The sequence below is a fragment of the Loxodonta africana genome, chromosome 22 (assembly GCF_030014295.1).
Source record: "Loxodonta africana isolate mLoxAfr1 chromosome 22, mLoxAfr1.hap2, whole genome shotgun sequence".
Taxonomy (NCBI): domain Eukaryota; kingdom Metazoa; phylum Chordata; class Mammalia; order Proboscidea; family Elephantidae; genus Loxodonta; species Loxodonta africana.
This window is the reverse complement of record NC_087363.1, coordinates 13,885,867-13,912,847: the sequence shown is the minus strand read 5'-3', so window position 1 is coordinate 13,912,847 and position 26,981 is coordinate 13,885,867. Positions and strand designations below refer to the sequence as shown.

General features: G+C 39.6%; 1 protein-coding gene and 1 pseudogene across 9 annotated transcripts in view; both read right to left on the bottom strand.

Annotated features, from left to right (window-relative positions):
- The window catches only part of CFAP20DC (CFAP20 domain containing), a 269,680-nt gene that overhangs the window by 12,945 nt on the left and 229,754 nt on the right, over positions 1-26,981 (bottom strand). For all 9 annotated transcript variants that reach the window (XM_023547565.2, XM_023547569.2, XM_023547566.2 and 6 more), the window contains one exon: positions 2,505-2,599. In XM_023547565.2, the coding sequence (XP_023403333.1) occupies positions 2,505-2,599 (95 nt within the window). The remainder of the gene's footprint in view (positions 1-2,504; positions 2,600-26,981) is intronic.
- LOC135228462 (palmitoyltransferase ZDHHC6-like) lies at positions 18,528-25,867 on the bottom strand (annotated as a pseudogene).

Sequence of the window (26,981 nt, the reverse complement as noted above, 5' to 3'; positions counted from 1 at the left end):
AATGAGGAGGGGAGGCGGGTTCAGGGCTAAAACGAACAGCAACTAGAGGTCTACTTTTTTTTTAATTTTCATGAAGAAAAGAACTTAACCACTTAGCCCTTGAGATGTTTTACTTTTTCCCTGTAAATAAGGAACTCTCAATAGAAAAACAAATTCTCCACTCCTGGTTTTATATATATTATTTTCTGAGTAAGGAGCCCTGATGGTAAAGTAGTTAAGCTTCTAATGGAAAGGTAGGTGGTTCGAACCCACCAGCTGCTCTGTGGGAGAAAGATGCGGCAGTCTGTTTCCGTAAAGATTACAGCCTTGGAAACCCTACAGGGCAGTTATACTGTGTCTTGTAGAATCACTATGAGTCAGAAGCGACTGGATGGCAGTGGGTATTTTTTGAGTAGGAAATCAATTCACTTGGTTCCAAAAGCAAAAAGTGATTGAGCACTGGAGCTAGGCTGCCTGGGTTTAAATCCTATCTCTGGCACCTACAGGGTCGCTATGAGTCAGAATCAATTTGATGGCAACAGGTTTGGGTTTTTTTTTTTTTTTTTTTGGCCCTTATTAGTTGTGGGGCCTTGGGCAAGTTACTCAACAACTTTGTGCCTCAGTTTCCTCAGCCTTAAAAAAAAAAAAAAAAGTACCCCATGGTGGTGTTGTGAGGCTAAATCTAACAGAATCAGCACAGTGCCTGGTACATAAACCAAAAAACCCAAACCAGCTGCCATCAAGTAAGCACACACAGTATGTGCTAAATGAATGGTTTTCTACAACAGGAACCCAGGGAGTGTGCCAGGCTGCCCACAGTCCTGCCCCTCTTCCCTTCTGATGTTATAAACTGATAACGGGGGCCCATTATTTTTCTATTGCAAACACTTCATAGGAGTAGAGGGAAACACTATTTCAGCTTACTGGTCAGTCTACACTGTGCTAGGCTGTCTGTCTAAAACCATGCTGTTAACATATAAAGATTAACCAAACAGGAAATACTGGTTTTTGATGGTATTAATTAGCTACAAATCTCCTAAGCATATCAGAGAAGGGTGAGGTGAGCAAATCACAGCTGACCAAAATCTGGGCTGTCAGGCAGAGGGTGCCAGGCCTGGTTACCAGTGGCCAGGACGGTCCTAAGATCCTTCTCTGAAGTTAATTCGTTAATTTGCCCTGGAAGAAAATTCTATTCACCTTCAGCATAGTTGAAGCCCTACTGTTAGGAGTACGATTTGCAATGGTGACTTCAAGTCATCTTTTCAGGCACTCATCACTAAAATATATCTTGGGTGCCTTTGCTCAAGGATCACAACCTCAGTTCTTGTGGCTTATTTAGGACAATTAACATATTACTTGTCTCCTCACAGCAAGGTCTCCTCCTGACAGCCGAGATCCTATTTTTCTGTCATTAGTAATTATAAATGTACACCTCTAGAAAGATTCATAACTTGAGGGGCATGATCTATTTTAGATAGTGAATCACAGAGACATCTCCATCCCTCGGGCAGCCCAAACGTACAGCTCAGAGTATGAGCTCTCAGTCTGAATCCTCCACACCTCAAGACAAATAGGAGGCTCCACTTTCTCCCTGGGATGGGGAGGAAAAGTAACTGGCACCTTTGTTAGAGCAATTTATATTGGTTTCAGTTCCATTTTTGCTTTTTTTTAACTTCGGGTATAGTGTTTCGTCTTCAAAATCCAACCCAGCAAATGGTTTCAGTGAGTCCCCCTGAGGCTCTTTGTCACTCCAGTTACGCACTTTAGATTGCCCTGCACCTCCTCCAATTTCACCAAAGACTCTTTTATGTATGCCTCCTCCACGCACTCCTGACAGCCATGCTCCCCACTCACCACCAGATACGAATGCTCATCTTTAAGGCTCCCGCCAATAAAGGAACCTAGGCAAATTTTCATTCCTGCTTCCTTCCAACTTTTATATTAATAACTAGCTATGTGACAGCCTTTGTCTTAGTGAAAACATGTATCTTAGTGATGTTGGAGTATCCATTTTACAATAATACCAACAGCTAGTATTTAGTAAAAAAAAAAACAAAAACTTACTAAATAGGCACTATTAATTTTTTTTTTTTATTATTCTAAGTAATTCAGATATACCACCTCACTGAATCTTCAGGAAAAACTTTCAGGTACATATGATCTATTTTTAGTCTTATTTTATAGATGTGGTAACCAAATTCCTAAAGGTGACACAGCTAGGAATTGGTAGTGCCAGAACTCAGAATAAGGTCTACTGACATCAAAGCCATGCTCTTACACTCTAAACTGTTCTTCACCCTGGGATTAAGCTTTAGAAGAACAAGGGTAATTTCTCTGTTATTTTCTTTTCAGTTGCAAAGAACCCATCATTCTAGAAAAATGAAGCACAGCTTACCTCATTTTGGGTGTGTAAGTCCAAGTGATTAGCTTTTAATGAAAACAGTGGCATCTCAAAGTGACTGATTTTCTCTATTTATAGCTAATTATTTTTATTTTTTTATGCATAGCATTTTTCATATTCCCACCTTGAGCACTCGAACTTCCTGAAGAATCCGGATGCTGCTCGGTTGGCTGCTGACTGGGAGGAACAATTGGTGGGCTGAACATATTTAGCCAGTCCCTAAAAAGGAAAGAAGGTGAATGAGCAACATGTTTGAAATTCCATATAAAGATTTTACTTTTGCCCTGGATTTTTAATTCCCAGGGGATTCCACAAAGAAACATTTTTCCTCCTTTATGTTTTAGAAAGACAAGCTGTGCAGATGTTAATACAAGTAGTCCCCAACTTATGACAGGGTTCCATTCCCATGACTTTGACACAAGTCAGTTCTGAAGTTAAGTCGAATACTTCATTTTTTTTTTTTTTAGGTTTCTTTATTCAGTATCTTTACAAATCTGATCTTTATTTGTCTTTGAGGGTTGGAAACACCAACATAAATGCACAGATATAACGACATCAGCAAAGTACATGCTGCAACACTGCACGTAGTACATATTACTAATGAAAAGATGTACAACAAAAAAAGAGTTACAAGCAAGCGTGGTTCTTCGTAACTGGAGTCTGTTGTAAGTAGGGGACTACCTGTATTCTGTTTTGCAGATTGGGTTTCTATAGAATCAATCACTTGGCTACTTTGTTCAATAAATATGTCATTTAAATGATGAAGACTACTCTCAAAGTTTCTTACTGTTGCTACTAAACTGTAGCACTGTTTCTTTCGCATAAGGAAGAAAGTTATTTCAATAACTGAGAAGAAATAGCACAGACAAAACTCCTAATGGCCTTCGGGTAAGAAATCCTGACAAAGTCACATGGCTCTTTGTATGGATGATAACTTTCCATATGGGGACTCAAAATGGAAGTTAGTCTTGGAGGGGTCATGGAACCAGTACAACGTCAGAGTCAGGGTGTCTTAACTCCGGGCTTTAGATCAGTGGAGGGCAAAGGACGGAAGAGCGAGGGGAGTCTGGCCCCAAAGTGATTCATTAATATGAGTGGTGGCAAAACCGCTCCAGAAGCACCTCCTACCTTCTCTGTCCCTCTGCCTTGAACTTCCAATGTCATTTCCCGATCTTTTTACTTTCCCTCCTTCTCAACTCTTTCCAGTCTCCCTGCTCCCTTTAGTAGATACCTGGGTGGGTGCAGTTGAAGTGGGTGACAGCCAAAAGGAATGAATCACTATGTCTTCTCCTTCAAGCCCTTCTCATCTCTAAATTTGCTACTGAACTTCTTCAGTGGGAGTGGGCAGGGGAATGTGAAGGACTTTCCATCATGAATTCTATTTCTTGCATGGATATGAGCATCCTGTATCATTTACTTTATTCTTCTCAATGGCAGGATGTCCTCTTGACTACAGACCTTCTTTCTAAAACTTCATTTCCTTCTGGCTTTATCTACAATGGAAGAAGTTCCAACCAGCTCTCCAGGCCAACACGGCTCCACGTTTTCTAACATAAGACCACGGCCAAGTCACTTAACATCACTAAGCCTCATCTATAAATGGGAGATAATAATAGTACTTCAGAGTTTTGTTTGTTAGGAATAAATGAAAAAAAAAAGGATGAAAAACATTTGGAATGGATCTGGACAAAGTTTTGGGATTCAATAAATGTCAGTTATGACCACGGCATTCAATAAACGTCAGCTATGACCACCATCATGTTCATCATCAGTGAAGATCATGGTGTGGCCTTTCCTACAATGATGAAACATTTGGCTTTGTTTGAATTAAACTGGTAAAGGACAGAAGAATGACTACAAGTCTACAAAGTAGAAGTCATTCACTCTTCCAGTTTAAAAAGTATCTTAATATAAAAATTACCCAATTCCTACTCGTAATATTTTAACGTATGTTCAGTTCCTGCTCACCTTAGCTATCACTCAATTATGACGGGCGAGGGTGCTGTGTAATTGGAATTCATAATAATACATTAAGGACATCAGAAAAGATGTGTCACAGACTTCCAAGCTAATGGGGCATTTTCTGGTAAGCACCTTTTATTTAGTCCATTTAATTACAGTAAACCAAAATATTCCCACATTATAGAAAATTACAAAGTCACATAAAAATTACCAGTCCAGTGACCTCATTACTCATGAAGAGTGATGGGGAGCAAGGATGAACAGGAGAAAGGTAACAATGGCACCCCAACTACACATCAGAAACTACACTACTCGAGGTCCATGGACATGGGGGAAATGTCAGTGGGAGTTGTGTGACTGCTAGGAAAGGCAAGACACTCACTTCTTAGGCCAATGATCTGATTAATGTTTTTCTTTCTTAGCAGCAGCTATGGAAAGTACAGCACTCTTCTTTCTGTAGTTTTTTCTTTTTTAAATAATCTCAGGTTTACAGGAAAGTTGCAAGAAGAGTACAAAGAGTTTCTGTATATCCTTCACCCAGGTCCTCCAATTTCAGTGTTTTATCACATTCTCTCTCTATTTAACTATCACGGGAGTTGGCAAACTATGGACTGTGGGTCAAGTCTGGTCTGCTGCTGTGGGCTGACCAGCTCATCCACTTGTTCCCTTGAAGGAATTCCCTTGCAATGAAGCTATCCAAAATCTTGCATACATTCAAATAATTGTTTGGAGGAGTATTTGAGAAATCTAAAACGTGACAGTAATTATCATACATCTTTCATTTACATTCATTTACAGAGGAGCCAACCCAGTAAAATACTTTGCACAGGAGACCTTATATTAAGAATTTCACAATTTGCAGCAATTTATATCCAACACTTAATAACAGTTATCACTCAGTACTGGTATACATTTCTTATTCATTGAAAGAAGTTTGAGTTTTAAAAATCTTCTACATCCCTGGGGAGAGGGATGGGGCAATATCCCACTCTTGAGGGATCACAGATTCTTCTTAAAAGCTGATGAAAACTATGGGCTATATTCCTAGAAAAATGCCCATTCTTCAGGAGGTCAGAGATTCTCTAAAGCCTATTCATGGACTCCTGGACCTTAAATCAAGAACTTCCCATGGCATATCATGGAAATGTTTCAAGTAGTGTAAAAACCATCCTTGGCAAACTTCTTCTCCAAAGGGTAAGATAATAAATACGTTAAGTTTTATGAGCCATATGGGATCTGCAACTACTCAACTCTGATTCTAGTGCAAAAGCAACCACCAAGAGTATGTCAATGAATGGGCGTGGCTGTTCCAATAAAACCTTACTTACAAAAACAGGCAATAGATGGGTGTTATGGATTAAACTGTATCCCCCCAAAATAAGTGTTGAAATCCTAACCCTATACCTATGGATGTAATCCTCTTTGGGAATAGGGTTTTCTTTGTTATATTAATTAGATCATACCTGAGCAGGGTGGGTTCTAAATGTAATCACTTCTGAGTTATAAAAATAGCAGATTAGACACAGAGATATGAACACATGGGGGTAGGGGCAAGGATAGACTCCATGTGACAATCATCTAAAAGCCAAGGAACCAAGAAACATCTGGGTCTACCTACAAGAAAGAAATCAACATGTCCAAGACCCTAATTTGGACTTTCAGCCTCCAGGACTGGGAGAAAAGAAATTTCGGTGATTTAAAGCCATGCATTTGTGGTACTCGTGTTACAGCAGCACTAGAAAACTAAGACTGTGAGATTTGGCCCCTGGGCTATAGTTTGATGAGCCTGCCTTAGAAGAAGGAAGGAATTGTGAAGAAAAGTCTCAAGGTTCTTATGAAAATTCCTGTCAATTTTCCTCCTAAATACCCTTTGAATCTATCTACTTCTCGAAAGTCCAAGCAACTCCCTTGCCTCCTGTTCTCTGTAGCAAAAGCTCTTAATTGATCCTTTCATATTCATTCATTCTGGCTTCATTTCCCCTCTGTTCCCCACACTACAGCCAAAATACTAACTTGGTCATGTTAATCTCTTGGCTAAAACCCTTCCCTGTCATTAGGAAGTCATGGTACTTGAGAGAAAGACCAAAATCTTTACCGTGGCGATCTTTACTGAGGCTTTGCACAGACTAGTCTCTAGGTATTTCTCCAACCTCATCTTGCACTGCCTGCTTTCACTCACTATGCCAACCTATACTGGTCTTTTCTCCATTCCTGGAGTGTGCCATGCTCCCTACCACCATGGGGGCTTTGCTCGGGTTGTGCCCCATTGCCTAGCCCATTCTCTCCTCCCCTACTCCTACCCTCCCTTGGCCTGGTGAACTCATAGCCAACATTTGGATTTCGGCTCAAGCATCACACTCACAGGAAGTCTTCCCTAACACCTGCCTCCCCATTCTAGCTCAAGTTCCCTTGTTACTCTTCCTCAAAGAACAACTGTGATCTTCTCCTCAAGAGCTCTTGCCTCTGCTCATAATTATTTTCTCCCTTATTTGCTTATTTGATTAATGAATGCTCCCCAATTTGACTCTAACTAGCACCTAGCTGAGTGACTGGTTACCCACTGTTGACCCACTGCACAGAACAGGCACTCATGGCTATTGAAAGAGTCCCTGTGCCAGCCTAGTTTCTGTAACAATAAATACTGCTGCTATAAAAAAAAAAAAAAAAAAAAAAAATTTATTGCAAGGCACTGTGCACTTTCCCTCCATCTTGCACTTTCTTCACTGTCAGGGAACATGCTGCTTCCTCATCATGTATTTGGTACATACATAATTTGGGGTGAATCTGGGGGCACACACCTGCTTCTTTATAGCCAAGGTGGAAAAATCTAATTTTCTGCCTCAGAAAACAGAATGCTAGTTCGGAAATGTATTTACTAGCATAAAGACTAAGAAAATAAATGTTCTTTAGTTTTTTCAAATTTAAACATACAAAAAGACTTCTCAATAGCATTTTCTCATAGGATTCATCTCCCATGTGAAACTGGAAGCTCCAATTAGAAGCTGCAGGGTTTTCTGTGTGTGTTTAAGATGGACAGAGTAAGTATGAAGATACTTTTGTTGTTTTATTTTGGTCTGTTTTCCTCACGAGGTCTCTAACCAGATTCCCAGTGTTGGAAGAAACCTTAAAATCTACTATTCCAACAGCCATCTAATTTTTTAATCCCTTCCATAACATCTGTATTTGATTGCCGTCAGTCACTGGGTAACTACTGCTTCCAAAGACCACATTCATCTTCAAATAGTTTTGACTGTTAAAAATTTTTTTTTCCATGTTGAGGCAGAGTCTGTTTTCTTTTCTTCTCTATCTGTTTCTCCTACCTTTACCTCTTGGGGTTTTCAAGGGACAAGTCTAATCTTAATCTCTCTTCGAGACAGTCCTTCGAGAACTCCTCCCTCCCCTTCTCCTTGGAAGTCACCTCTAACCACATGGTTTCCTGACAGTCACTATATTTAAATGTATGTAAGATTTTAGTCAGCTTCATTGCATGGGAACTCCTTCAAGGGAACCTCTCCCTTGACCAAATCTATTTCTCGCTGCATCAAAATAAAGCGTGCAATGCACAGAAGTCTCCTGAGAAGACATCTTCTTTTTGTTATCCTCTAAGAGAGAAGATCTCTAGTGATAGTTGTTTGACTCAAAGGTATTACACTCTAATAAGGGATATTTTAGGTTCTTTCTGGGTGTCCCATTCATGTACTATCTAAATTAAATTTAAATAGTTATTGAGTGCCCATTCGCCCAACACTGTGCGATACCTGGGACACTCAGCAAATATAACACATAGTCCCAAAAAAAGGGCGAAGATGTAAATAGATGAGTCAAAAGAAAGGACATATAAATGCCCCCCCACCAAACCTATGGAAAGATGTTTGGCCTTGGATACAATTAAATAAATGAGAATTAAAATAATGAGATACTATTTTTTTTTTTTTATTGACATACATCAGCTTGGCAGAAGTTACAAAGTTTGATGAAACTTGGTCTGGGTGAGATTAGGGAGATGAGGACTCTCATACACTGCTGATGGGAGTGGAACTGGTGAGAAATTTGGCAATATCTATCAAAATTACCTTTTGGCCAAGTTAATTCTACTGCTAGGAATTTATTATAAACATGCTTGCCCAAGCTCACAAAGATAGGCGCACAGGATGTTTATTACAGCAATGCTTACGGTAACAAAAAGCTGGAAACCACCTAGAAGTCCATCAGCAGAGAACTGGGTGAAAAATGATGGTATAGCCAAACAATGAATTAATATCCAGCCCCGAACAAAGACTGTGGCCAATTTACGTGTGGATTCAGAAAAATGTCCAAGAGGTATTCAGTAAAAATTACGAGAGCAAGTTGTAGAACAGTATAGAGTCTCATCCAACATATGTAGCCAAAAGAAGTCCCAAGAGACTGTTAACCGTCATCACGTCTGGGAGTAGGAGCGGAGTTGGGGGTGGGAGAAGTAAGACTTATTTTTCACTTTCCCCTCTCTGCTCTGTTTAAAATTTTTTTTTTTACTACCCTCTTTTTTAAAGGCAGACTACTTCTATTCAGGTACTTTTGATTTGACAAGTGATCTGCAAGTAAACCCTTCTGAAACACAGGTTTAAAAGATCTAAAAAGTGTTTTAGGTCAAAGCATTTACTGGAAAGAGGTGCTAGATTGGTCCCTCAAAAGGGGTTGCCTTCCTCATGCCCACTTGTATCATCAGAGCAGATCATAGCAGCCTTCCCCACTGGAAATATGAACTTCAATGACAAAAGCAGAACATTTTGAGTTTTCAACAAATGTTGGTAATGTTCCTGGAAATAGTCAGGTTTTCGTGTGCATAAACAACAGCTTGCTTTATCTAATGCTATAGCTATGACTCATAAAATGGGTGGTGGCTTTTTTTTTTTCTTTTACTGCGTCATTCACAAGTCTGGTTATTAAAACAAATGGCTCCTGGGCTGAAATCTAAAATGTCAGCTCTGACAATTCAATGGTATAACTTGACAAAGAATGGTTATAATGGAAAAGTGGGAAGATACTCTACAATACAGGGAAAGTCAGGCTAAAAGCTTGCAGGGAACACCCAGACTTTTTTCATCCTAGGAGATGTATTCACGTGAATATGTGAAAAGAAGCTTAATATTATGTTTTAATCTGCTTTTCAAAAGATTTCTTTTTTAGTTGCTGGAAGATAAAAGGCCTCAGCCTCATGGAAAGTGAGACAGTGACTCACTTATCCTTTACCTTTCACTGGAGGGGAATCATTTTCGGCTGAAAATTCTCAAGGAAGCCAGTTTATCTCCTCAAAACAAAAAAAAACTAATCAAGCATTGTCTGATTAATTAGAGACACTTGAAAAAAAAATGCTATCAAAGCTTACGGCTGTAATCAATTTAATCAACATGCAAGGAGCCAATCTATGGTTTTCTTGATTAACAAAGCTGAATGTTAAACAGAGAAGTGTGACACTGTAGTGCCATTAGCTAAAGCTACAAACTGGGTGTTTTCTCTAAATATTCAAAGTCAGATCAGGATAAAGAGAAAATTCTTATTCATAGTCTGTTTCTTACTATGAGAACCATGAACATTTCAATTCTTCTTCTTGATATTTCCATGCAGGAAAAATAAGCTTCATCTAAGTAGCAGAAATGAGTAACTTCAGAATGCTTCAATGAAGACACACAAAAAATCAACTACCTAGAAAGATCACACAGTAAAATGGAGATAGAAAAAAGCGATATGAAATTTCTCTCAGTTTAGTCACATCCAAGTTGATTATGGTTTTCAGCACGAACAGACACGCCAGACATAAAGAGATGAAATTTTTCTTATCACATTTTTTAAGATGTGACTGTAAAATGCATCTATACAGTGTCTGATGGGTAAAGCAGAAAATTAAATTTGCTTGTTTTATTTGCAAGAAGTCAGTCTAAATGTCAAGATGTCTAATACAAGATTGGTTTATTAATAGTTTGTTTCTTGCTCTTTAAAACCAGTTTTAACTATAAAGTGATGATTACATTCTGTGTAGCCAATCTTTACAACACAGATCTGGGGTTTTATCTGTTAAAACAGCAATTCTCAATCTTTTGGGAGTAAAATTTCCCGTTTTGGTTCTTGGAATTTAGTAAGAATACAAATACCTGCTAACTAGAGTGTTACAATCAGATATTAGGTATGTTGCATATAATGTTATCAAAAATAGTTTCACTATGAAACATGCAAATAATTTACAAAAACAATAGACTGAAAAGAATTCAAGGTAATCTCTCTAAGATCAATCTCATTCATGTATGTTTTCTAGAGTGAAAGGGAAAGAGATGGTGTACATGGCTTAAAGTAGTCACTCAATAAATACTTACAGAATGAACCATTAAGAGTTAAAGCCTAACCATTAGTAATGTACTGTGGTAGCTATGATTTCTGTTGGGCTAACATGCTTTTCCTCTCCCCTTTCTTCTGAGAACTTAGCTCTTCTTTCCCACGGGCGACTCACTTCATGTTGTTTTGGAGGGTTAGTTAAGCCTTCCTTTTGTCATCAGGAAAAACCAACCCCTAGAAATAGACCAATCCCTAGAAATGTTTCGTAAAGTAGAAGGTCAGTGAAAATGAGAGGAAATCTCAATGAGATGGATTGATACAATAGCCACAAAAATGGGCTCAAACATATCAAAGATCATGGAAATTATATATGACCAGGCAACATTTCATTCTGTTATACACAAGGTCGCCATAAGTTGGAGCCGACTTGACAGCAACTAACAAGCCTTCCTTTAGTTCCAATACAAGAGCAGGCATAAGACCCAAGCCAGGTCAGAATCTACTCTTGGACCTAGGCTTTGTTTATGAGCAGTGACCATATTGCAAACAGGAATTTCCCAGGGGCTGGATTAGACAACAAGACAATAGACAGAGAAGCAGCAAAGAGATGGCGGGACATATTCCCTATTCCACCATTTGAAGTCTGGGATCCAGTCTTGCCTGGAGATCAGCCTTTGGACTTTTTCTTATGAGAGCCTATTGTTGTTAGGTGCTGTCCACTCAGTTTCATAGCAACCATGTACAATAGAACAAAGCATTTCCTGGTCCTGTGCCGTCCTCACAATCGTCATTATGCTTGAGCCCATGATTGCAGCCACTGTGTCAATCCATCTCATTGAGGGTCTTCCTCTTTTTTGCTGACCCTCTACCAAGCATGACGTCCTTCTCCAGGGACTCATCCCTCCTCATAACATGTCCAAAGTATGTGAGATGAGGTCTTGCCATCCTTGCTTCTAAGGAGGATTGTTCTTCTGAAGTCCATGGTGTATTCAATATTCTTCACCAACACCATAATTCAAAGGCATCAATTCTTCCTTGGTCTTCCTTATTCATTGTCCAGCTTTTGCATGCATATGAAGTGATTTAAAACACCATGGCTTGGGTCAGGTGTACCTTAGTCCTCAAAGTGACACTTTTCACTTTAGCTTTACAACACTTTAAAGAGGTCTTTAGCAGCAGATTTGTCCAATGCAATATGTCATTTGATTTTTTGACTGCTGCTTCCATGGGTATTGATTGTGGATCCAAGTAAAATGAAATCTCTGACAACTTCAGTCTTTTCTCCACTTATTATGATGTTGCTTACTGGTCTAGTTGTGAGGGTTTCTGTTTTATGTTGAGATGCAGTCCACACCGAAGGCTGTACTCTTTGATTTTCATCAGCAAGTGCTTCAAGTCATCTTCACTTTCAGCAAGCAAGGCTGTGTCATGTGCATATTGCAGGTTGTTAATGAGTCTTCTTCCAGTCCTGATGCCACATTCTTCTTCGTATAGTCCAGCTTCTCGGATTATTTGCTCAGCATACAGACTAAATATGGTGAAAGGATACAACCCTGATGCATACTTTTCTTGATTTTAAACCACACAGCATCCCTTTGTTCTGTTTGAACAACTGCCTCTTGGTCTATACACAGGTTCCTCAAGGGCGTGATTAAGTGTTCTGGAATTTCTATTCTTCGCAATGTTATCCACAATTTGTTATGATCCACACAGTCAAATGTCTTTGCACAGTCAATAAAACAGAGGTAAATATCTTCCTGGTAGTCTCTACTTTCAGCCAAGATTCATCTGACATCAGTAATGATATCCCTTGTTCCATGTCCTCTTCTGAATCTGGCTTGAATTTCTGGCAGTTCCCTGTCGATGTGCTGCTGCAAGTGCTTCCGAATCACCTTCAGTAAAATTTTATTTTTGTCTGATACTGATGTTGTTTGATAACTTCCACATTCTGTTGGATCACCTTTCTTTGGAATGGACACATACATGGATCTCTTCCAGTCATAGTAGCTGTGTTGAAAATTTCTTGGCATAGACGAGTGAATGTTATCTGCTGAAACATTTCAATTGGTATTCTGTCAATTCCTGGAACCTTGTTTTTCACCAATGTCTTCAGTGTAGCTTGGACTTTCTCCTTCAATGCCACTGGTTCTTGATCATATGCTACCTCTTGAAATGGCTGAACGTCAACCAATTCTTTTTGGTACAGTGACTCTGTGTATTCCTTCTATCTTCTTTTGATGGTTCCTGCGTCATTCAATATTTTGCCCATAGAATCCTTCAATATTGCAACTCAAGGCTTGAATTTTTTCTTCAGTTCTCTCAGCTTGAGAAATGCTAAGGTGTTCTTCCCTTTTGGTTTTCTAACTCTGGGTCTTTGTACATTTCATTATAATACTTTGTCTTCTTGAGCTGCCATATGAAGTCTTCTGTTCAGCTCTCTTACGTGATCATTTCTTCCATTTGCTTAAGCTGCTCTAAGTTCTGGAGCAAGTTTCAGAGCCTCTTCTGACATCCATTTTGGTCTTTTCTTTCTTTAGTCTTTTTAATGTTTTTTTGCTTTCTTCATGTATGATGTCCTTGACGTCACTACACAACTTGTCTGGTCTTCGATTATTAGTGTTCAGTGTGTTAAATATATACTTGAAATATCTACATATACCCAAAAGGTCATACATTGGCTTTTATGGACTTGTTCTAATTTTCTTCAGCTTTAATTTGAACTTGGATATGAGCAACTGATGGTCTGTTCCACAATTGGCCCCTGGCCTTTTTCTGATTGATGATATCGAGCTTCTCCATGGTTTCTTTCCACAGATGTAGTTGATCTGATTCCTGTGTATTCCATCGGGTGAAGTCCATGTGCATAGTCACTGTCTGTGTTGTTGAAAAAGGTATTTGCAATGTGTAAGTTGCTGGTCTTGCAAAATTCTACCATGTGATCTCCAGCATTGTTTCTATTGCCAAGGCTGTATTTTCCAACTACTGATCCATCTTTGTTTCCAACTTTCACATTCCAATCACCAGTAATTATCACTGCATCTTGATTGTATGTTTGATCTATTTCAGACTGCAGAATTTGGTAAAAATCATCAATTTCTTCATTTTTGGCTTTAGTGGTTGGTGTGTAAATTTAAATAATACTCATATTAACTGGTCTTCCTGGTATGCTTATGTATATTATCATATCATTGACAGCATTATACTTCAGGATAGATCTTGAAATGTTCTTTCTGATGATGAATGTGACACCATTCCACTTTAATCTGCCATTCCTGGCATAGCAGACCATATGATTATCCAATTCCAAATGGCCAGTACCAGTCCATTTCAGCTCACTAATGCCTAGGATATCAATCTTTGTAATTATTTCATTTCATTTTTGATGACTTCCCATTTTCCTAGATTCATACTTGAACATTCCATGTTTCAATTATTAATGGATGTTTACAGCTGTTTCTTCTCATTTTGAGTCATGCCACATCAGCAAATGAAAGTCCCAAAAGCTTGACTTCATCCATATTATTAAAGTCAACTCTACTTTGAGGAGGCAGCTCTTCCACACTCATATTTTGAGTGTCTTCCAACCTGAGGGGCTCATCTTCCAGCACTATATCAGACAATGTTCTATTGCTATTTACAAGGTTTTCACTGGCCAATTTTTCAGATGTAGACAGGCCAGGTCCTTCTTCCTAGTCTGTCTTTGTCTGGAAGCTCTGCTGAAACCTGTCCACCATGGGTGTCCCTGCTGGTATTTGAAATACCAGTGGTATAGCCTCCAGCATCATAGCAACATGCAAGCTATCACAGTACAACAAACTGACAGATGAGCGGTGGTGAAAGCCTCTAAATGCCTGTTTTTGCTTAAGCTAGTTTGAATTGAGTTTGTGTGTCCTGTAACTAACAGTGTCCTGGCTCATGTCCATTAAAGCGTGCCCATGTGAATGACATCCATGTTTTCACAGCAGAAAAATAAAGGCTAAGAAAAACATACACAGTTATTATAGTTCTCAGGAGGCCTTTAGAAGCTCTATATTTCTACGGGATAGGCCTAAATGTTCTCTTTTTATCTACCACAAGTCGCACACAAAACGAGGGCTTTTCATCCCAAATGAACATGGCTTCATTGAAGATGCAGGGGAAACAACTGTCCCCTCAATATCTCTGAGAAACATTAAAAAATATCTGAATGTCTGCTTTATGCCACTGTTCTAGGTATTGGCAATAGAGTGGTCACAAGACTCAGTCCCTGCTAGCATGCAACTTACAGTAGAGACAGGCAACGGATACAAAAAAAAAAAAAAATACAAAGCAGGTATATTATTTCAAATAGGAAAAAGTGCTGTAAAAGTGATTTGAGAAATTTTAAACAAGACTTAAGGAGTATTTCATATTAACAGCTCTAGCACACAATAAAGGTGACAGGCTCTCATAAAAACTCTAACCCACTGCATAGACTGCTTCTGAATGTACAGCAAGAAGGCGAAGGCTCACAGAATGGCTGATTTGGGGCCATCTCGCAGAGATGGATATTTATAACATAACAGACCTCTCAGACAAACAAATTAAATTCACATTTAAACCATGGCTACCAGGAAAATCCTATCACTGAGAATCTACAGACATTTTTGAGCTCCTAAATGTACACAGGGAAACCCTGGTGGTGTAGTGGTTAAGAGCTACATCTGCTAACCAAAAGGCCAGCAGTTTGACTCTACCAGGTGCTCTTTGAAAACTCTATACGGCAGTTCTACTCTGACCTATAGGGTCGCTATGAGTCGGAATTGACTCGACGGCAATGGGTATGGTTTTTTAAAAGTACACAGCAGTGCCTCTGGGTGATGCAAATGGTTAACATGCTCAGTTACTAACTGGAAGGTTAGGTTTGAGCCCACCCAGGGGTTCCTTGGAAGAAAGACTTGGTGATCTACTTCAGCCACTGAAAACCCCATGGAGCAGAGTTCTACTCCGACACACATAGGGTCGTCATGGGTAGGAACTGACTCCATGGCAACTGGCAGTGATAGCTTTGGTAATGTAGAACACAGTACAAGAAAGAGTGGTGAAGCAATGGGGAATCTAAGAGAAAATTCCGTGGCTTTAGATTGACCATGCAACTTCCAGAATCAATGTACTAAAACCTAGAAAGCCATGACCAGTCACAAAAAGGGACTATTCCCATGCTGTGTATCTGCATGAACAAGTGGCTAAGGTGGGGCTGTGGTGACAGCAGCAACGACCACATTGTTGTGAGTTACCGTCCATTTCATTCTGACTCACTACCACAATAGAAAACACATCAACAATCAAATGTATAGCTGTACACTAGAAATACATTTGGGGCACTGATGTAGCACGTAATTTAAGTTGCGCAGGTTTTGATCTAAGCTCAAAATTCCTTTTAGCTGTGTAGCCTTTGGGTTAAAATCTATGCCTCTGTGTCCTCATCTGGAACATGGGAATTACAGAACCGACCACTCCAGGTTGTGGTAATGATTAAACAAAGCAATACAGTGTCTACGTAAACTCCTTTCACAGTGTCTACTACAGAGATGGAATCAATAAATGATAGTTGTAGTGTAGTAATAGCGGTAGTAGTTGTTACTATTAACTTGGAATAACAAAAAGATCCACTCTAAAGCAACTCTCTGGATCTTTTAAAAAGTTGTAAGACGCTGCGTTTTAAATGGTTTGTAACTAAGTCATTAGCAAATCAAGAGCAGAAAGCTTTGCAGCCTCTTCCAACTTTAACTAGAGAATAATTGCCTTAAAACTAGAACACAAAATAGAACCATCTAAACCTTTCTGAGGAATGATGGAACTTAATGGTGCAGAAAGGGTGGGTGGGGTTTAACTTAATGCTTTAATTTAGCTCTCTGGGCTTTTGTTAAAGAGTAATTACAGGGTATCATTTTCGTCACTAAGTGTGTCAGGTTATCAGATACCATATTTGTGTACTGATTTCCATTTTCTTTTCGAAGTTTGCTTGCGCCTTTATCTATGTTCAGTAGTCAAATAAAACAACGATATGCTAAAAAGAAGTCTCTGTGAGGTGAATGACAATTTAATTTTCCTCCAGTGTTGGCTGGTTGCACAAGAAAATAAAGAACTGGAGAAAGCTGACAGGATCTAATTGTGACATTTCAGTTAACGAAAAATATTGTGATAGAATGCGGATGTGGGTGATAAATGGACTTTTGAACAGATATGATGGTAAATGCTATTTTAAAAACATTGGTAGGAAATAATCCAGAATTCTTTGTTGCTTGGGCCATGCCAGTGAGTAAATTGGGCTTGCTAGGGAGGGCAGTAATTCTTTCAAGTCTCCACGCTACCACCGCCTTCATAATTATTTATGGAGTTATTCTGACTGTTAGTCAACATAATATCAACAAGCTCTTGCTCTACGAAAAGCTTACATAAGAAATTTTAAAAAGGTAGAAAAATACAGAAACAGTGAAATATCAGACAGAGCAAACTGACGGATATACTAAGAAGTGCACCACTGATTCTTGGTAATAAATTCTTGTATTCAAGTATAACACATAGAAAAGTGCATGAGTAATAAACTTAAGCTCAATGAATGATCACAAAGTGAACACAGCCTTGTACCCACCACCTGGGTTAAGAGATAGAGGCTTCTCTTACTGCGCCTCCTAATTTCATTTTACTTGGGTCCATAATCAATGCCCACAGAAGCAGCAGTCGAGAAATCTAACAACACATTGCACTGGGCAAATCTGCTGCTAACTCTTTAAAGTGTTGAAAAGCAAAGATGTCACTTTAAGGACTAAGGTGCACCTGACCCAAGCCATGGTATTTTCAATGATCTCATATGAATCGACTCGAGGGCATTGGGTTTTCTGGGCATAAGTATACGAGAGAAGGACAATGAATAAGGAAGACCAAAGAAGAGTTGATGCCTTTGAATTGTGGTGTTGGTGAAGAATGTTGAATATACCCTGGACTACCAGAAGAACCAAAAAATCTGTCCTGGAAGAAGTACAGTCAGTGTACTCCTTGGAAGTGAGGACCCACATACTTTGGACATGTTATCAGGAGGGACCAATCCCTAGAGAAGGACATCACAGTTGGTAAGGTAGAGGGTAGGCGAAAAAGAGGAAGACCTTCAACGAGATAGACTGACACGGTAGCTACAACAATGGACTCAAACATAGCAACAATTGTGAGGACGGCTCAGTGTTCCGTTCTGTGGTACATGGGGTCGCTATGAGTCGGAACTGACTTGACGGCACCTAACAATACAACAACTCTTCCCCAAAGCCAACCCAGATAGTGATTTCGAACACTGTAGATTCATTTGCCTGTTTTTTAACACGGTGTGAATGGGATCATACAATATCTTTCCTCAGTTGTCGAGCTTCTTTCACTGAATGCTACATTTGTAAGATTCATCCATGTTTTTGAATGTAAACAGTACTCCACTGTATGAATACACTACACTTGAGTACCGATGGAAATTCAGTTGCCTCCAGTTTGGGGCTATCGTATGTTTATACCTGTCTTCGTGTGCACACATGTACGCATTTCTACTGGTGATATATTTAGGAGGGCAGATGTTGAATATAAGGATATGATATATCCTGTCTGCATAGATTCTGCCAAAACAACTTTTCAAAGTCATTTTATCAGTTTACACTCCTGCCAGTGGTGTGTGAGAGCTCCAGGTGCTCCATCTCCTCACCATTCTGATGGGCTGTAGTGGAATCGCACAGTACTTTTCATTTGCATTTCTCTGTGATGGCTAATGACTTTATATGCATTTCATATGTTTACTGGCCATTTAGAGATCTTCTTTTGTCAAATGCCTGCTCAAGTCTCTTGGTCATTTTTGTTTTCTTATGGTTTTTTTTTTTTTTTTTAATTGATTTATAGTTCTTTACATATTCTGCAAAGAAGCCTGCCATGTGTTGCAAAAATCTTTCTATACTGTCCAGTATGGCCTGTTACCTTCTTAATGGTGCTCTGTAATGAAAAAGATAAGTTCCTAAATTTTAATATAGACCAATTTATCGCTATTTTTCTTTACTGTGAGTGAAATTTGAGAGCTGTTTGAGAAATCTTTTCCTAACCCAAGGTTATGAAGGTATTCTGTGATGTCATTGTCTAGAATTGCAGTATTCAATATGGTGGTCATTAGCCACAGGTGGTTTCTGAGCACTTGAAATGGGGCTAGCTTAAACTGATGTTAAGAGTAAAATATACACTGGACTTCAAGGATTTAGTATGACAAAAAAAAAAAAAAAAGTAAAATATGTCTTTAGTAATTTTTCATATTGATTACATGTTTTCTTCCTCCAGACGAGACTGACCTTTGCTTCTGGCAGGCATTTAGGGGAGGGTCAGATCACCGTAATCCAGTCAGGGACTGGGAATATTAAAAATGAGTCTTTAATCCTCATGAAAGCTGGTCTATTTCTGGTTCAGTCTTTTACCTAGGCTGTGGCATTTTGGGGCTTAGGTACCATGGTGCTTTCTCTTTGGTGGGTCTTGAACTCCAATTTCTGTCCCCCAAGACCATGAAGCTGTTTAAGACTCTGTTCAGCTCCTCAGCCTCTCAGCTGCTGCTTTCTGAGTGGCATTTTCTTGAGAAAAGCGACACACGGTGCATGACTGCCTCTCCTGCTTTCCTTCTCTCCTGGAAAGACCCCACAAATCCTCACTGGCTTGGAAGCTCTCCATTAGCTTCAGTCAGATGACTTTTGTATTTTGTTCAGCTTTTCTGGTCATTCTCAGAGGAAAAATCACTGTGAAACAGCCTAGCCTGCCACTGCCAGAAGCAGAACTCATATAAATATTAGTTTAAAAATGTATGTATTATGCACATCACCTAGTTTTGTAGGGTTTTAGTCACAGATGATGTGGAGAACTGAAGCAGGGTTGTGGAGAAGGATCAGTCCTCATCTCACATCAGCCAATGATGGTTTTACAGAACAGGATGACTTTCAGAGTAGGAGCTATTAACAAGATGGTAATTCCAGGCTTAGGGAATATCACGTAGAACTACAAATAGATTCCATTTGATAACCCAGTTGATTATAAATGAATAATTGGAAACGCTAGCTCAAAGGAGACAAGTTGGTTATGAATCATATGCTAATTCTCCTTGGCAGTAATGTCTGGGGTACATTACTGAGAAGGATTTTGAGTTTCCATCCGGGATCAGTGGGCAAGAGGGTTGTGATTCACTAGCAATGTCTGCCATGGACAAAGGACAGTGGACAGCTGCACATGAATGTGTATCATAACATCTCAGAATAATACTCTAGTGCCTGAATAATCATACACCAAATGCACGAGGGCATTGGACTGTTTGCAAATTAAAATAATTTAAAGTCATCATAATGATCAACATTAACATGGCAGAACATTGTTAGTGGAAGATCAAAGGGCTTTATATTTGACTATATATGCTATTAATAAATGGCCTGTGTGTATAGTGAGCACAATTTTCAAATTTATATAAGACATTGGGCTGAGAGAGAATAGGTTGGTTGACAGAATCAAGATTCATAATGATGACAACTGTGATGAAAAATGGTTCAGAAAACAATATTTTTTTCCATGAATATTTACCAAATTTCTATTTTGTGCCAGGTCCTGGCATGAATTGCAATGGTGAGCAAAAATAGACACTCTCCTGTCCTCATGAAGCTTATGGTGTGGAGGGTGAGACAAACATGAATCAGATAATCATACAAAAATGCACAAATGCCATGAAGTTCAAAGGTGCTTGAGAACAAGTGAATATGGATGTGAGGTCTCCCCTTGGGGAGTGATGCTTGAGAGGAAATCTAATGGTGAATAGTTGTTAACCAGATAGGGTGGGAGTCAGGGTAGTGGAAGAACATTCTAGGGAGAGGGAACAATGGGCACAAGCCCTGAGGCAGCAGGCAGGTGTGAGAAGGGGAAAGGAGGCCAATGTAGTGACAGCATTGATCTCCAATGAAAAATGCTACAAAATAAGGTGGGACAGGTAGGCATGAGCCAAACCACTCAAGCCTTGCAGTCCTCATTCAAAGATTTTGCTCTTTCTCTTATGAGCAATAGGAAGCCATTGAAGGGTTTTAAGTATGGGATGTCATATGTGTTTCACAAAGGCCACTCTGGCTGTTCCGTGGGGAAGAGGTTAAGGGTTGTGCTGCTGAAGCACATGTGGATGCAGACAGACCACTCTGGAGGCTACAGTCAAGGAGAAAGATGGTGTCTTGGTCATCTAGTGCTGCTATAACAGAAATACCACAAGTGGATGGCTTTAACAAAGGGAAGTTTATTCTCTCACAGTCAAGTAGGCTACAAGTCCAAATTCAGGCGTCAGCTCAAGGGGAAGACTTTCTCCCTCTGCTGGCTCTGGAGGAAGGTCCTTGTCATCAATCTTCCCTTGGTCTGGGAGCATCTCAGCGCAGGAACCTCAGGTCCAAAGGACTTGCACTCTGCTCTCTGCACTGCTTTCTTGGTGGTATGAGATTCCCAACTCTCTGCTTACTTCCTTTTCCTTTTATCTCTTGAGAGGTAAAAGGTGGTGCAGGCCACACCCCAGGGAAACTCCTTTTATGTTGGGTCAGGGATGTGACCTGGTTTGTTACAATCCCACTCTAATCCTCTTTAACATAAAATTACAATCACAAAATGGAGGACAACCACAGAACACTGGGAATCATGGCCTAAGCAAGTTAATACACACACTTTTGGGGGGACATAATTCAATCTGTGACAGACGGTGATAGCTTTAGGTGAACAAAATCTAAAGATAAGCCACTAGTGGGATATGGGTACTAAAAAAATGGACAGGATTCAATCTACACTGATATACACAGTATGCAGGTCAAGCTGTGTAGATTATATCTAGATTATTTTGTTCATTTTAAAGAACCCCGTTTGACAAACTCAAAAGTGTCAAAAGGAAGTTGATTAAGACTCTGTCAGGATCAGTAATGGCAACATGAACTTGAAGCTGGAGAAGAGAGACATAGAAGGGAAAATGGAAAAACCCAAAGGTAATATTAAAAATTTCAAGGAGTATTATGTGAATTAACTATTCTGGAAAGAGAACTAGGATCAGAGGGGAGAAGATAAGAGAAGCCTATGTCAGCTCAGTATAAAAAAGACTTCCCATGGTTGGAGTTGCCCAATGATGGATGGACTGTCTTATGACGCACTGCTCCTCTGGCAAGGATCTGTAGAGGGGACTTTTGAAGAGGGGCAGGGCTAAATCTTCTCTATAGTCTCTAGAAGCTCTCCAGTATTCTCATACTCCCTTAGTGTGCCCTTTATTTGGAAACCTTATTCCTGATATTACTATTAACATCCCTACTACCCCCACCATTGCTTTCTACTGTTTAATGAAAATGCATGCACCAAGCCCTGTGCAAAAGTCTTTACATGTACAATCTTATTTAATCTCTATAATAACTTGATGAAGTAGGTTGTTGCTGTTAGGTACTGTCAAGTCAGTTCTGACTTGCGACCCTCTATACAACAGAACGAAACACTGCCCAGTTCTGAGCTATGCTCGCAATTGTTGCTATGTTTGACCCCATTGTTGCAGCCACTGTGTCAATCCATCTTGTTGAAGGTCATCCTCTTTTTTGCTGACCCTCTACCTTATCAAGCAAGATGTCCTACTCCAGGAACTGGTCCCTCTTGATAACATGTCAAAGTACACGAAAGGAAGTCTCGCCATCCTTGCTTCTAAGGAGAATTCTGGCTGTACTTCTTCCAAGGCAGATCTGTTGGTTCTGACTGTCCATGGCATATTCAGTATTCTTCGCCAACACCATAATTCAAGGCATCAGTTCTTCAGTCCTCCTCACTCCCTGTCCAGCTCGTGCATGCATATGAGGAGAATGAAATTACCACGGCTTTAGTCACACCTTAGTCTTCAGGATGACGTCTTTGCTTGTCAACACTTTAAGGAAGTCTTTTGCAGATTTGTCCAATGCAATATGTCATTTGATTTCTTGACTGCTGCCTCCATGGGCATTGATTGTGGATCCAAATAAAATGAAATCCTTGACAACTTCAATATTTTCTCTGTTTATCATGATGTTGCTTATTGATCCAGTTGTGAGAATTTTTGTTTTTTCATTCACAAAAAGAAAAAAAAAATGCTTTATGTAAACAAATCATGATTTATATAGAACATTCGTTGATCTTTATTTGATTTAACAAAATCTTCATTATTAAAAGACAGGTAACAAAATTTGAGCTTATATCGAATCGGACAAATTAAATTCTATTGCTGTTAGGTGCCGTTGAGTTGGTTCTGACTCACAGTGACCCTATGTACTACAGAACAAAACACTGCCTGGTCCTGCACCACCCTCACAATCATTGTTATGCTTGAGCCCACTGTTACGGCCACTGTGTCAATCCATCTTGTAGTGTCTAGAATACTATATAAGAAATATCAATTGAGGGGAAGACAGAATAAAAGCATCACATGCTGATACTCCTGGAAAAGGGGGAACTATATCTGCAGGCAAGGGCCATAGTGCAGCACATAAAAAAAAAAAATCCTAGAGAAAATCCAATGAATTTACTTGGGTGAAGTGCTTTTCATTTTGTGGGGATGGACTGGTGGTAACAAAGGGCAAGAATTCAAAGGCATATGCAGAGTGGCTTCTCCATTTTAAAATGGTAATAAAAATGGTTAAATCACGGTACTAGGGCACCTTTGAGGAAAAGAACACCTGGGCCAAAGTAGGCTCACTGCATAATTCTTTAGTAATAGGTACAATTTTCAAGTAATGGAGTGGGCTCACAGAATAATTTTACTTTAACAGTGGCTATTTTTCTTCTCGCCCTCTGGGGCATGATTTGTTTCAGCATCACAGGGACACGTTTCCACCCAGTTTCTAAGGAACAATTCCCTTATTTTTGAAATACCTTCTATAAAGGAATCGATCGTCAAGAAGTTTGTCTCCATACAGCCAGTATCGGAAGCCTCTTGTGGCTAAAATGAACTCCCCTTTCTGTAACCTTATTCGAGGTTCTTCAGTGCAGGGGCTTGTAAAGAAGGTCTTGATTCCTTTATTTAAAGGACAGCAGGCTCCACTATAATCTTCTATTACTTTATTGAGAACACTTCTGACTCTCTCATCTGCTTTTTGTTTCAACTGTTCTATTGTGAAGGTGCACTGGTGACAGCCTTCTCTTACTGGCTAATGTAATCCACCTCCTTCAGGAAGCCCTGACCACGTAAACACTTGTTTAAAGTTCTTCCAGCTACTTCCCAAATCATAAGGAAAAACAAAGACTTCATCTAGTTGGTAATAGTGAATTGGACACCTTTTGCCTTCTCTTCAATCCATGATTAATGGAGTTTTGTTTCCGAGAATTATTTTCCTCTGAGTAAAAAACAACATCCCAACAGCTACAGTTCTTCCTATAGCTAATCCCAAGGCAGATAAGGTGGCAGCAAATGCAGCCAATCCAAAAAGAACAACTGGAAGAGGCCCTCTCTGGGCTGCACTCATGTCAGTCTTTACCATGTTCCACCCGGAGGAGAGCCAATTATAAAGCTGTGTGTACACAGTCGTAACGAAAATAAAAGGAGCATGAATATAACCCAGTGGTGCTAAAAGGAGAAACAGTGAGGATGAAGCATGATTTTGGCTGCCACAAAAGTTGTTGATCCAAGGACAGTCATGGTCCATCTTCATCACCCATCTGTTGCACTTTCTTCAGTGATATGAATGGGGCACCTTGTGTACTTGGCAGACTTTACAATACTGGGGATACATGCTATCTTGAGAATTTTCAGTTTCTAGTTCAAAGGGACAAAGCCAGGCCCCACAAACATGGCACTGAAGTAATTATAAAGAATCATGATTGTTCAATTTAACACCATGACAAAATTCACACTTCCTCCAGTTGTATCTAAGGGCCAACATCACACTACTGAGTCAATCATGGCCACCATAGAACACATTGTTGTAACATGAAGGGCTATGATGGGACCCCAGTGACACGGTCTCTTTAATTTTTGGAGATTTTCAAACTTTATAACCAAGCAGAATGTACCCACTTTGTTGTGGAAGGATTCCTTCCTATTTTTACAGAATGACATATTTCCCTTTTCTGTGCACACATTTCCATGTCCCACGAGTCCACGTGTCTGCCTTAACTGTCAGGCCTTCAAGTTGTGCTTGTTAATGCAGATTATGCTATTCTCACCGTTAAACATTCAGAGCTCTTTCCTAACCAGGAGAAACCAGTGGCTTGGTCTGAAGTTCAACTTCAGTCTTGCCCCTGGTGCCCACACCTCAGTCATCACATTTCCAGGGTGGCCTGGGCTCACTTGGAACAAATTTTCTTTGCTTCAGATAACTCCATTTTGGGTTCCCCAATCCTGGGCAAGCAGAAAGCATATCCTAGTTGCTAAAGGCTGAGGTGTGGAGCCTGCTACATCCTGTGTGGCCCTCCGTCAGGGCATAGACGAAACTCTCCTGCTCAGGCCCTGCATGCAGCCTCTCTCACGGCCACTTCCAGGAGCAAGAATTTTTGTTTTCTTTATGTTGAAGTGTAATCCATACTAAAGGCTGTAGTCTTTGATCTTCATTAGTCAGTGCTTCAAGTCCTCTTCACTTTCAGCAAGAAGGTTATGTCATCTGCGTATTCCAAGTGGTTAATGAGTCTTCCTCCAATCCTGATGCCTCATTCTTCTTTATATAGTCCAGCTTCTTGGATTATTTGCTCAGCTTTTTTTTTTTATACAGGCTGAATAAGTAGGATGAAATAACACAACCCTGTCACACACCTTTCCTTATTTTAAACCACCCAGTATCCCTTTGTTCTGTTCAAATGACTGCCTCTTGGCCTATGCATAGGTTCCCCATTAGTAAAACTAAGTGTTCTGGAATTTCCATTCTTTGCAATGTTATTCATAATTTGTTATGATCCACACAGTCGAGTGCCTTTGCATAGTCAATAAAACACAAGTAAACATCTTTCTGGTGTTCTCTGTTTTCAATCAAGAGCCATCTGACATTAGCAATGATATCCCTCGTTCCATGCCCTCTTCTGAATCTGGCTTGAATTTCTGGCAGTTCCCCATTGATGTACTACTGCAAACATTTTTGAATTATATTCAGCAAAATATAGTCCCTATTTTTTAGTAAAATGCAATCTCTACTTTTTAGATAACTGGAGCTCAGAGAGGTTACAGAATTTTCCATGGTTACAAGCACAGGTATTTTAATTTTGTGTTTTTAACCAGTGTATTTTATATATATATATATATATATATATATATATATATTTATTATATACCTCCTGAAGCCACTTATCCTACTATATGATAATGAATTGCATATTAGGATCAATTTCTAACCAATTTCTAAACCTTCAATTAGGAAAATATATGAAACTTCACATTGTCAACAACAAAATATAGTCAATGTCATAGGTAGTGACTGTGGCAGTTGGAATAAGGCTAGATTACACATGGTAACAAGACAACCCCCAAATCTCAGTGGCTTCAAAACAAAGAAAAATGTATGGGGGGAGAGGGTACATACATGGGAACTCTGTACTTTCTGCACAGTTTTGCTGTAAACCTAAAACTGACCTAAAAAATAAAGTCTTTAACAATAGCAACAACAACAAAGGTTTATTTCTAGCTCATGTTAAATATTTATAATGAGTCAGCAGAGGGCCTTTGTTTATCACAGTCCTTCAGGGATCCAGCTGACAAACAGCTACCATCCTGAATGCTGTTGGTCGCAGTGCCAGAGGAAAAAGGGAACTCTGAAAGGTTTCACACATGCAATTAAATGCTCCGGTCAAATTCACAGGCCATTTCTGCTCACAATTCAAAGGCCAGAATTAGCTGAGCTGTTTGGCTCTACCCAACAAGGGATCAGAAAGACACCCAACCATGCCTCGGAATGTGGAGAGCTAACGACCACTTGTCTTTGTTATGTTAATGAGGCAGGATTTTTTAGGGCTTATCTTTATCTAATACCATGTCCATCATTTTCTTTTAAAGCCTCACCAGAAGCACATTTCACATCTACAATCCTAGCAACATTCTGTTGCTGGCGCCATCTGTATTCCCTAAGTTGACAGAGACTTTCTCTATAGCTCTCCTCACTCCCTTCTGAGCCCTCACCAGAATTGCCTTTGACATCCATAATTCTACTGACAGTCTCTTCAAGACAATCTAGGCTTTATGGTACCTTTAAACTCTTCCAGCCTCTACCCATTACTCAATTCCAAAACCAGCTCCACATTTCAGGTATCTGTTAGAGCAGCACCCCACTTTTGGTAACAATTCTGTCTTAGTTACCCAGTGCTGTTATAACAGAAATAC